This window comes from Micromys minutus (genome assembly GCF_963924665.1).
Source record: "Micromys minutus genome assembly, chromosome: 7".
NCBI lineage: Eukaryota > Metazoa > Chordata > Mammalia > Rodentia > Muridae > Micromys > Micromys minutus.
The window spans coordinates 45,144,382-45,157,575 of NC_137976.1; the positions used below are offsets into that span (position 1 = coordinate 45,144,382).

The window sequence follows — 13,194 nt, forward strand, 5'->3', positions numbered from 1 at the left end:
TTGTATTCTGTTGGTGATGCTTGTATCTATGACTCTTTTTCCTTGGTATTCTATCTCCAGTGTTGTATGTTTTTTGATTTCTGTATTTTTTCTATTTCCATTTTTAGGCCCTAAATGGTTTTATTCATTTCTTCACCTGTTTGGTTATGTTTTCCTGTAGCTCTTTGGTTTTTGTGTTTCCTCTCTAAGGGCTTTTACTTGTTTACCTGTGTTCTGTATTTCTTTAAGGGAGTTATTCATATCCTTCTTAAAGTTCTCTATCATCATCATGAGTTAGGATTTTAAGTCCAAATCTTGTTTTTCTGTCATGTTGGGGTATCCACGACTTGCAGGGATGGGATAACTGGGTTCTGATATTGCCAGATCATCTTGCATTCTCGTGCTCAGGTTCCTGTGCTTGCCTCTTTCCATCTCGATATCTGTGATGGTGGTTGGTGGTCTTGGCTCTGTCTGGAGCTTTTCCCTCCTGTGGGCTAGTGAGCATGTGGGCTTGGGGTGAAAGCACTTCTAGGTGCTCAGCTCTCTCCGGACAGATTGTGAGTTTAGATGGCATTGCGACAGCCCTAGCTTTGGGGGCAGATGATGACTAGAAGGGCTTGACTTTTTTTCAAAATGTATTTATCAATAAAGTTAATTCCATACAGAATATATAGATTGGGCATTTTAAACATTTAATCTTTTGACCACTTTCCTCCTGAGAAATTTTTACATCATCTGGATATTATATCCAATTCAAATAGTTACTGCCTGTAAAACATAATGTTTGCATTCTAATAAGGTAGATGTTAAGTTTGTTTATACAAAGAATTAAATCTTGACTGAATATTTTCTCTTATACTGTGTAGTGAAACTTTCTATAGTTAAAAACAGTACATGTATTGTTCTTTGGATGTTTTGGTTTATTTTTAAGACAAGATCTTACTATTTAGTCTCAGCTGTCCTGAAACTCCTCTGTAGACCAGACTGTCCTCCAGCTCCCAGAGATTTGCCTGGCTCAGCCTCCTGCATGTTGTAGTTAAAGATATGTACTCCATGCCTGGCTGTGTATTTTGATTTTATAGTTGGCAATGTTAGATTGCTGATAGAAAATAGACACAGAAAACAGAGCCTTTTGGTATTCTGTTCATTCCAGAAGAAAAACCAAAAAAAAAGTATGGTGTTCACCTTAGCCCTCATTTTGGTTTCAGCCTTGCAAGGCTGGTTTTCTACATGCAAAACTGCGGAAAGCTCTGTGTAGCATCTCAGACAAAAACAAGACAAATCAACAACAAAAACCCACTGTGTGTGTGTGCTGGAAAATGGGAAGGATTAGAAGAAAGTGGGAGGCATACTTTTTTAATGGGGGGAGTGTGTGTGTGTGTGTGTGTGTGTGTGTGTGTGTGTGTATGTGTGTGCATGCACGTGCGCGCGTGCTGTGTTAAGAAATTATCAATTAGGAGATTAATTTGGTTGGTTAACAATAAGCTTAAAAAGCAAATATGTAAATAATGTATATAACTAAGGTAATTAAAAAGTCTGTCTTCAGGGTTTATACATTTTTCTCATTTTGTATTATGTATTTAGAATCATAATTTACAAAAATTATCATTTCAATTATTCTTCACAGAGGGAAGTTACAACGAATAGCCAGACTGGGGAAGAAATTGTTCCTGCTTTAACATTACATTTTTTGATAACACAAGTGGAAACAGCACTTAGAAACATTCAAGCTTCTAATTATACAGTGAGTATTTTGCATTGGATATTTGAAATCATGGTCTTGTGTAACATTTTCTTCCTTGAGAGAAGAGCAATATATGCTTCCTTCTCTTTTTCTTAGATTAAAAGACACTTTACTAGTGGAAGTGGATATTTCAGTTTACTAGTAGTCATAAACTTAAGAAAAACTTTTAGACATAGAAAAACAGCTATGTTAAGAGTCCAAAAATTTTGAACAGAGAATAGAATGTTGGTCATCAGGGTAGGGTGGGAGGGAAGACTTGAGATATGTTAGTCAAACACTATGAAATTTCAGTTAGATGGGAGGAAAATTGTTCTAGAGGCCTATTAAACCTTATTATGATTCTAGTTAATAGCAGTGTATTGCATTTTTAAGATTGAAAGTAGACTATAAATTTTTACTAAAAATGATAAATATGTAAGGCCCTTTATGTACAAATCTTGACTTGGTCATTCTGCAATATATATAATTCAAATATTACTGTATAGTGTAAATATATGTATGTTTGCCAATTAATAGAAAAATTCCTAATCCCTCTTATCCCCTACTTACCATCCTCTCCTGTTATGCTGCTCCTCTGTGTCTTCAGGACACTATTTCCTTGTAGCCATCTACTACTTCCATTTCTTACAGTCTTTCTGCTCTGCTCACAAGGATCCTTGAGTCTTTGGTGATGTCTCATTTGGGGCTGAACATTCCATAATCTCTTATTTTTAGCACTTTGGCCAATTGTAGACCTTCATGCTAATTACTACTTTCTGCAAATTGATGTTTCTCTGGTAAAGGTTGAGAAATGACATTAAATTATTATTATAAGTCATTAGAAGTCAGCTTAATACTATGTCCATTTAGGAGCATAAAAGTATGAGGGCCTGGGACTGTCTGGACACAAGTTTTTGGCCTGATAATAGAACCATAAATGGGTTTTATCTTGAGGAACAGGACTTAACTAAGTTGGAAAGTTGCTGCTTCCTCATAAGATGTTCATGCTAACATTGCACAAGTGGCTATATCTTACCAGGCGAGACATTATTATAATTCATAGAGTTCACAGCTAGGAAGCATTGCTGATTACTTTTCTTCTCCAGTAGTGTGCATAACACCTCCCAGCACTGTGAAAGTTAGCCAGTGGAGATGAAGGTTCTAGGTCAATGCCCTGCTCTGTCACTCAAGTATGTGTCTCCAGCATACTGTAAAGTTTTCAAAGATAACGAGTAACAATGGCAATAACCTATAATTCTTGAGTGTCTACAGGAACTCATTGGTCAGCAACATGGAAAGAGGTAACGCATTCTGCACACTGGGCTTTCATTTGTTACCCTATAAGGCTTTTTGATAACCAGAATGTTATATAATTAAAGTGAGAAAGCTTATTTTTTTGAAAAGTTAAATGTTATGACTTTTGATTAAATGTGCTTTTATCTTTGATCACATTTCCTTGCTGATAATTTTATCAAATAAAAATGACATGCTTCAGTGTGGGTAAATGATGGGTAATAAGATAGAAATTTGCACCATTTTTAATAGTTATTAAATAATTCAAAGATTTTCAATTAAACCTGTTAAACTGAATAGTAGCTTAGTGTAAATAACCAACTGACATATTTTTGTAGGCACAACAAATTAATGTTGGCTATTACTTGACATTACTGTTTTTGTATGGTGTGGCACTCACTGAAAGAGGAAAGAAAGAGGTATGTAGCATGTATTGTTTACCTTATAAATCTTTTTATATATCTTTATTTCATTGCAGCAATTCATAGTGTTGACTGAAAACTAATAACTCTGGAATTGAAGATTTTCTATAACATTTCTATCTTATTGCTATGAATAATTATGTTGAAAATTTATGTTGTTATTAAAAATAAAGAGTAAACAATATTAGCTTATATTTAAACTTATTTTTCTAAGACTAATCTTTTAAATGCTTATTTGTATACTTAATACATATTAATCTATTTTAAATGAAGCTTAATCTTTTTTCTAATCTTATTCTAGTGAAATACAAATTTTACCTTTTATTTGTTAGTTTTTTGGCTTTTTGAGACAGGGTTTTTCTGAGTAACCTTGGTTTTCTTTTAACCCTCTGAAGACCAGTCTGGCCTCGAATTCAGAGAATCACCTGCCTCTGACTCCCTACTGCTGGGATTAAAGGCGTGCATCAACACCTCTGGGCTCAGGTTTTTACTTTGTGAATTAAAGTGAAACCAAATGAATAGAATCTGGAAATTTTTAATTTTTCTTTGTCTTATTTAAATTTTTGTAGCTGTGATACTTTTTACTTTCTTTTTTTAACCAATACACACACACACACACACACACATACACACACACAGGGAGAGGGGGGGAAGGAGGGAGAGAGAGAGGGAGAGGAAGGGAGGGAAACATTTTAGAATTGATTCTAGTCTTAACGTTACAAATATATATTGTATTTTCCCTGTAAAAAGAAACTATACTATATAAGAGTCAGATATTATTCAGTGATGAGATGTTTTTTAAAATATGATAATTACATTCTTATAATTGTCAGACATGTTTCTCTTTGGTGGACAATTTTTTATCATTTTCTATCCAAGAATTGTAACACTTTCTACTGAAATGGTTAAAAATCTGAAGATAAAGATTTTGTGGTTTTGAGTGATGTTAAATACTTAGTTTCTCATCTTTATAGTCAGTTTTAGAGATGTTAAGATTACAGATATTAATACATGACCACGTAGCTAGATCACCATTCTCTTCTTAATGTGTCCTAAATTTTCTAGTTTAGGAATAAATACCTATTTTAAAGGGGGGAAAAACTAGTTTTCACACAGCCAACCCCATTTTTCCACTGCAGGACTGCATAGAAGCTGAAAATAAATTTTTGGTGATGAAGATGGTGATCCAAGAAAGTGAGATGTGTGAAAACTTTATGTGTTTAGTTTATTTTGGACGTGGTTTGCTTCGATGTGCTCAGAAGAGGTAAGCATTTTATTTATAGGTATATCTTCACTTACACCTTCCAGCACTGTGAAATGGGAGTCAGCTTTGTACAGAACACAATTGATCATAACCTAGATTCAAATACATTGTTCTATGTCTAACCAGAAGAAATGGTTTTGCTAAGCATGATTTTCTAGTATCTAAAATGGAACAAAAATTAGTATCTATATCACAAAAATTATTACATAAAATATTTACAGAGCGAATAATAGTGCCAGGTGCACAAAACAGCAATATAGTCCATGATAAATGGTGCCTGTAGTTACGACTACATGTGCTTTTACTACTGAGGGTTTTAAGCATAAATGACCTGAATTGGAAGAGAGTTGGACGTGGTTGTACACATTTGTAGTCCCAGCAGTACAGAGGCAGAGGTTAGACTTTTTCCTAGGATCTAAAAGACAAGAAAGCCAAATGGTTCAGGTAATGGCTGTGAGGATACTGAATGTTACATATTTAGAAAGGATACAGAATAATCTATGCAAAGTCTTTGTTCACTTCTTCTGTGAGGATTTGTAGTTTTGTAGCATCAGTCATTTGTTATATTTATCTTAAGTATCTATCCTAGTCCAAGGATTATTGTGCTGGACCCCAGGAATATTAAAATTTGCAAAGCCAGACCATTTTCCTCAGAACTAAATAAATGTATTGCGAAGGATATAGATTTTAATATAATAATTAATGAAAATACTCACTTATTGAAAAATAAAACATTGAGCTATAGAGGAAAGTACAGTGAATAATCCAAGTTTTTTTTATGAGTATTGGTATTCAGAATGCTTTAGAAAATCACAAAAGTCTGAGGATATGATTTTTGGCTGGGATATAAAAGAGTACTAAAATGATTGCTGCTGGGAAGAATCACATGCCTAAAATTACCATGTAGAAGATAAGTTTTATTCTATTTAGGGTTTAGTTCCTGTCCTCCTGTATGACTCTTGTACTAGGGAATCAGGGACTCCCCACTTCCTGGAGCCAGTTAAAATGACATCCTCAGTGTCCCAGGGTCAGTATGATGCTTTGCGGAATGTAAAGATCAAAATGGAGGGATGGTTCTCTGACAGTGTTAGATTCTTAGCATAAGTCAAATTAACACAAACATGTATTCTGTTACCTTCCCTCAGAAAGGCAAGCTGCTTTTTCTTTTGCCTTGATTAGAGTTGAAAAGAATCCATTCTCTACATCATTGAGCCTAAAAAGGCTTTTAATGTGACAATCAATACTTTTTATTTTTAAGTTGTTTTTCTGTATCTCAACAATGACCCAATTAAGTGTGGTTTGTCTTTGAAACTGGTAGGTTACAGAGATTTGGGTTATGGTATTGACTCACTGGATTACGTAAGTCAACTTACCAAAAAATAATATTTTTATACTTCTGATCTTGGAATAAATAGAAATAAAGGTTGGTTCGATAGCAGAAATAGCAGATCATGAGCGCTTGAGCAGAAATAATATGACTTTGCATTCTTCCCTGGCCTATAAAGGATATCATTGAGCTTATCCAAGTCATTGATGCCCTTTGTGTTTCTTACTGCATTCGTCAGCATCTTTTCCAGGAATGTTGCCTAGTGATTGATTGCACAACTCCAAGAACAGACCTGCCTGGGGCAGCAAGGGAATAAAAACAACAAACACACACAAACATGTGGACATAGCTGGGATCAGATGGTCTAGGCTCCTACTTAGAGAAAGCACATTTATTATATTTAGTTAAACAGACAGGCAGTGGTATGACAGAGCTGATCAAGGAGACAGGGGGATTACGTTCAGATAATCAGTAAACAGGGTTTATAGGATACGGCTGGATCAAGGGGAAGGCTTACCTAATGTAAGTAGGAGCAGTCTCTGTAGGGACCAATCTTTAGGCTCTAAATATCCAGAGACAAAAAGCTTTGTTGTATATTTTCTGTACACAATTGTCAAGACTCACACTTGGTCCTCTAAGGAAGGCTTTGCCATCCTTCTGAACCTGTGCCTATGGGATCTTTGACAGGACTGTGACCAAATTCACTCACACAGGGCTTTATTCACTCCCTATAAGTGGTAAGTTCTGTGTTTTTATAGCAGCCAGGCTTTGTACCTCTTTTATTGTTGCCCATAATTGTATGGAACTTTTGGAAGCACGTTAGGATTGGCTTCACATGCCACTGTGAGAATAGTGAGTGTTGGCTTCTCTGTGAGTTGTTGTATATCACCATCCATTTCCTTATCTAGCCTGGGTTTGCCCCTTGGTTTCATGGCCTTAGAATTTACTCTCACTTTCCTTTTTTTTGTGTCAGTCATGTCGTGCATTTTCTAGGTGAATATGGTTTTCTTCTTCCTAAACTTATACTTTGTTTTCTGTCTTGAGCCATTATGCCTGACCCTAGATGTGTTGGGCCCAAAGGCAGTAAGTGGAGAGAGAGAACGATCTGAAGAAGATGGTCAACTTCTTTTGGGATGCGAATCTCTGATGCTAATTTTTCATGATCTCTAAGAGAGGCCAATGTCCTCTAGCAAGGAAGAAGAAATCCTTGCTAATTGCGATTTCTAAGCACATTCATAGGCACAGCCTCATTTCAGATCTCTTGTCTACTCATCAGAACCCAGTTTTTGCAAGTCGTCCCATTGAGGCTGGGCCTGAGCTTCCATTGCAACCATTGCAATTGCTTACTTTTTATTACAAAATTCTGGCCTCAAGTTTGGCATAACATGCTGTTAGAATGCTTTAAATTTACCGTAGCATACTGTTTCTCTAGCTTTTACTACTCCTGCTGAGTACTACAACTCGGGGGTGCCCTGAGTTGACAATAGCTGGCCAAAGCTGTGCATATGTCCTCATTTACAGTGTGTTCTATCTTAGAATTAAATTTGGCCCTTATTTTCAGCACAGATTGATTATAGGAGATGAAAATCAATTTAAATGCTGCCTTAGAGGCCTTGTGGCTTTCAAAGTGCATGCTAAATTAATAGTTGGCTGACCTATACCTGTCATTCTCTTTCTTCAAGGCCTCCAAGACAGTTAACAAAAGCCAACCAACTCTACAACCCCTTTAATTACCATGGCCCCCATACTGTTCAAGCTTGAGCTACTACATAACCTAGTGCCTCCCCTTCTACCTGTATTTCATCCCAGTCTACCACAGGTGAGAGTCCTAGTATTTGTATTTCTACAGCATGCCAGAGGTTATCACCACCTGCCTTGGGTTTCTGGTTTCCTCATTGACAAACTGTATAGTACCAGATTCTAGTTCAAACTAACCTTGCTTTAAACTTCCTTGCAGATATAATGGAGCACTACTAGAATTTTACAAAAGCTTACAAGAAGTAGGAGATACAGATGATAACTGGTTTGAAGTAGATGCTGCAGATGATGAAGATTTATCTACAACCTTCAAAGTAAGAATTTAAAAATAGTTTGCCACCTGTGATAAATGGGAATGTTCTTTAACAAGTAGCCTTAAAATCAAGTATCTAATAATATTTTAGAGAAAGTACATTTCTTTATTGTCAACTAGCTATTTGTGTAACAAATAAGCTTATTTTCATTACCTGGTGCAGAGTGTGGGCACAGTCAGACAGACAGGAAGCACTGTCATTTTTCAGTCCTGAGACTTGGCTAAACTAGCTAAACTTGTCTTTTTTAAACCCACATGTAATAGTTAGCTTGTTTTTAAACTATATTTGACATTATTTTTAACTTAATTTATATAATACTAGTGCTTTGCTTAGAATACGTACTCTTTTATTTAAAAAGAAAATTTATTTCTTTTAATTCCAATGGAGAAAGCATTTCTTGTCTTTCTGTGTTTCTATACACATGTACACATATATGCTAATAATTCCCTGTATGTTAAAATTGATATAATCGCACATGCATTTATGTTTAAGTCTGACGTGCATATTTAATGTTTAGTAACTAGGTTATCCTACACTGAGTTTTGCTTTGTGTCTGCTAGTATGCTGTTTTAATATACTCACTCATTTATTATTGAATTATAGTTTAATGTAAACTTCTCAGTCTTGTATTCTTATAGAAAATGATCTTTGTATATTTCTCATATCATTTCATTAGAATAACATTACATAGTAAAATCAAGAGACCTGAACTCAGAGGTTTACAAAGTTCTTACCTATTTCTGTACTTCCTCTTAGAAGAGTTGGACAAGTGTATATTCATTATAAAATATGAGAGCTTCCATTTCCCCAAACCTTCTGAGTATTGTTACTTTTCAGGCAATTTTTGTTCAAAGCCAGGAGTTCTATTGTTTGAAGTGAAAATAGCTACATGTTTCTCTTAGTAGATGTTCCAAGAGCAATTCTTTTCCCACATTCTTACTTTAAACCTTTCTGAATATTTACATTTTAGCTGACTTTAAAGCTAGTAACATCCCTGAAAACAAAGGCATATTGCATAGAAGTTCAGAATCAGTGAGCCCTCAATTGTCAGAACTTAAAGAACAAATTCTCTAAACTTCCAAGTGGAAAAACTTGAGTAGTCAGCATACTTATTAAATGATAGTTTAATTTATTTTTATATTTTTAAACTTTGTTACTATTTAAACCCATCCTCAATTTTTTAAAATTTTTACTGTTTTTTCTCTTGCTTTCAAATATTTTCCTTATATACAAATTTTTCAGTACAACTTTATGCATAGAAGTTTGTAGAAGCAATTTATTGAAAATTTTAAAGACTTGAAAATTCACTTTTTGCTTCATTGTCTGTAACTAATTTCTAATCTTTAGTCACTCTTCCCCAGATCCACACCTGCTTACCTTCACAAAACTGTACTAGTGTGTGTGCTCCTGTGTGACATTTCAGTATCACAGATACTGGACCAGAGAGCTCCTTTATGTATCACATCTCCTTAAAACTCACACAGACTTCCACCTGTCCACACACTCACACTTCCCCCATCTGGCCTGGCTTTTATTAAGTTGGCCTCACTCTTTTTTCTTCTAACTTTTATCTTTGTGTAAAAGTTTATATATCAGAACTGAAATTTTACTTACTCTAGATTTTCTTCCTCTTTTGGTTGGTGTTGCTTTTTGAGATCTTTCAATTCTCAGAATAATGTGTTTTGTGAACTTTATATATGTATTGTCGAAAAACAGAATTGTAGGTTGACATTAACTTTTCTTTATTAAGACTTTCTACTAGATCCAGGAGAGCTGGCTCAGTGGTTCAGAGCACTTTTCTCTTAGAAGACTCAGATTCGTTTCCTTGAGCCAACATGGCAGCTCAGAACTGTCTGTAACTGCAGTCCCAGGGGATCCAGTGTCCACTTCTGTTCTCCATGGACACTAGCAATGCATACTGTAGAGTCAGACATACGTGTCAGCCAGACATCTGTCACATTTAGGATTTTCACTGTTATTTTCTATCCTTTAATCTCATTTGAAAGATATCTGATATCCTAATTTTTAACCTTTTACATCTAACCTATTTTACTCTTTCCATTTTCTTAGAGGTATTCACTTTAAATTTCTTAGGTGCTTATTGATTATACTCTTATTGGACTATTTTACTAATATTGCTGCTTTTATAATGGTTTTGTTATTGTTATATCTTCTGTCATATTTTTGCAAAATTTATCTATCATATATATTACTGCTGCTCATTAAATAACCTGTGAAGGTTTTTATATAAAGTTTTTTATATAAAGGTTTTTATACTCTTAGTAAATTAGTAATGCCATTTAATATCTTACAACACTGTCTCTCTAAAAACTATTAGGGTTCTTAATCTTACTTAGATAAGATAATGTTCTTTGTTTAGTTGGTTTGAAATGAGAAATTGTATTCCTGGCAGTACGTGACATAATATATTTCTGACTACTGTGTCTTGGTCACAGTCCAGCACTCTAATGGTTCCACTGCTGGACTGTGTCCAATGTCTCTTGCTTGGCTTCATATTTGATTGAGATATATAGATGATAAAAAGGTACACAGACAGAGAGACAGGCAGACAGACAAGATATACACATGCGTGCGCACGCGCACACACACACATTGTGAGTTAAAATTATTAAAAGAAATATAGCTTCAAATATACATGAGCCTATGTTCTCTCTATAAGGAATCCATTCTTTTCAGTTTAGTGCTTTTTTATTTATATTCTTTGAAAATAGTAAAATATTTTATTGTGTTATTATTTACATACACACATATAATGGGATCTGTGTATATGTGACTTAAGGTAAATATTGGATGTGTTACTTAATTTATTACAGCTAATTCACAAGAATGTGTATTTTTAAATTCTAGGATAGTCTGGATAATTTTATCAAGACAACTGAAAATAATATAATGAAAGAGACCATTTGCAGTTATCTTGATTGTGAACGTTCTTGTGAAGCTGACATTTTAAAGAACACCAACTATAAGGTAACAATTATTAATCATTTTATTATTGACATTATTAACATCCAGTTATCTTTTAAATTTTATAAAATGAAGCCGTTAAAATTTGTTTTATTATTATATCAAAATACTACATAGGGTATAGTATGTAGCTTTTTGGCAGCGCTCTACCAAGGTAAGTGTAAGTTCCTGGACTTTGTCCCAGCCCTGGGGAAAAAGGAAAAAGAACAGTGTTGAATTATTATAGTAATATAGTTAAGAAGCAGATTGTCTTTGAGAACATCTATTCACAATCAATACTAATATAATCTATGAATCAGTAGAATAGGTTGATTTTGTAATAACCTATCTGCCTCTGAAGTTATGATCATTTGCATTTTATTCATACAGTAAAATAATCTATTCTTTATATTTTGACCAGTTGTCAATTTCTGAAATAGTCTTTCTTGCAAAGAAAAGCTGCTTTGATGAGGAGTGAGAGCTACATTAATTGTGGGATTAAAGTTAAAATTTAGAGTATAGTTAGATATGATTTTGGTCATACAGTTAGAAAATTGTGATGGTTGGTTCTCTTTTGAGTAAAATTACAGAAAAGGAAGAGGAATGTTTGTAAGGACCAGAAGCCCAGAACACTTGCTGCTACATGGTTTCCCCTAGACTTGAAGAGGAAAATCCACCCTTGAAATTTTAACTTAGGGTTGCCTAAACACAACTGTCATAATGAACAGCAGTTCATCTGCCAGTGCAAATGGAAATGATGAAGAGCTACTTGTAGTCCATGTCTGCTGAAAAAGGAATGACCATGTTCTTCCAAGGAAGAGCACCAGCTTAGATTTTCCAGTCCAGGGCATAAGCATAGACTTGCAACATTGAATAGGACCAATAGCTTGTATATACAGCTGTGCATATACATGCACACACACATACACACACACACACACACAAATACATACATATAATGCATGCAGATGCATATGTATGTATAGTAATATGTAAAAGATAAATTTGGGAAAGAGAAGGGGGCTAAGACTGATGTAGATACAGTGCTTATGTATGAAGTACTCTTTAATACTATAAGACTATAATTTCCACTTTATGAAGAGAAATGATAGAGATTGAGACTATTGACATATATACTAAGAGGTGGCTAATTCTCAGGGCTCGTGTTCCTAACTAAATGATTGCTCTCGTTGTGAGTCTGTGGTTGAGGAAAAAAGGTAAAGACAGGAATGTGAGCAATTTTGATCTTGTGATCTTATTTTTCTAACTTTAGTAATTCTGCAGTATCAGAAGTTCATCTGGTTTTTATGGGCTTTGCTAGGAAATTTTCAATGTTGTGTAAAACAGAATTATAAAAAGAATACTGTATAAATTAACAGATAAGAAAAGGTATTTCTATGTTTACCTGAACTATATTTCTTTTTTTTTTCTTCAAGGGATTTTTTCAGCTAATGTGCAGTAAAAGTTGCTGTATTTACTTCCACAAAATTTGTTGGAAAAAATTCAAGAACTTAAAGTATCCAGGAGAAAGTGATCAGGTACTGACTGTACTGTCACACCCCATCTCTGCCTTCTTCCCTGTTGTTTCTGTGGTCTTCCATTTCTATCCCCTCCCCCACTAGTACCCCCCCCTTTACTCTCAGCCCTCTGGTGATTAACTTCTTTTCAACCCTCAGTTTAAGGATAAGCTTTATTTTAAAGACAGAAAATAAGAAAATTTGGTATTCAGATATGAAATTATTCTTAGTTATGATAGTCATGATAGAGTAATTACCACTAACATTAAAGTGAAATTCAGAACCCTATTCTTTATTAATTATTGATTTTGTGGTCATATTTGCTTTATAACTTTAAGTTCTACAAGTTATACATTATGAAAACCCTTAAGCAGTTATGGTATCATAGAAAGAACATTGGGTATGGGGTGGGAGATTTGGGATCAAGTCTGCTTTATTCCATTAGACTGACAGCTTCACTGTGATTGGTGTTTCTCAGCTCTAAACGATAGGAAAGTGTGCATATCTCATAGTGTGTGTGTGTGCATGTGTGCCAGAAAGAACAGACATGAGTGTGGCATGTCATAATCTAAAAGTAAAACATGAAGCATTGCTACTCCTTTTTAAGTAATAAATACTTTTTAGATTATGTAG

At 34.5% G+C, this 13,194-nt stretch overlaps 1 protein-coding gene across 1 annotated transcript in view; it reads left to right on the forward strand.

Annotated features, from left to right (window-relative positions):
• The window catches only part of DZIP3 (DAZ interacting zinc finger protein 3), a gene marked incomplete at its 5' end in the record, with an annotated part of 56,511 nt that overhangs the window by 10,360 nt on the left and 32,957 nt on the right, over nucleotides 1-13,194 (forward strand). The window contains 6 exons of the mRNA XM_080919489.1: nucleotides 1,607-1,723; nucleotides 3,334-3,414; nucleotides 4,557-4,681; nucleotides 7,966-8,080; nucleotides 10,949-11,068; nucleotides 12,481-12,582. Coding sequence (XP_080775615.1) covers nucleotides 1,607-1,723; nucleotides 3,334-3,414; nucleotides 4,557-4,681; nucleotides 7,966-8,080; nucleotides 10,949-11,068; nucleotides 12,481-12,582 — 660 coding nt within the window. The remainder of the gene's footprint in view (nucleotides 1-1,606; nucleotides 1,724-3,333; nucleotides 3,415-4,556; nucleotides 4,682-7,965; nucleotides 8,081-10,948; nucleotides 11,069-12,480; nucleotides 12,583-13,194) is intronic.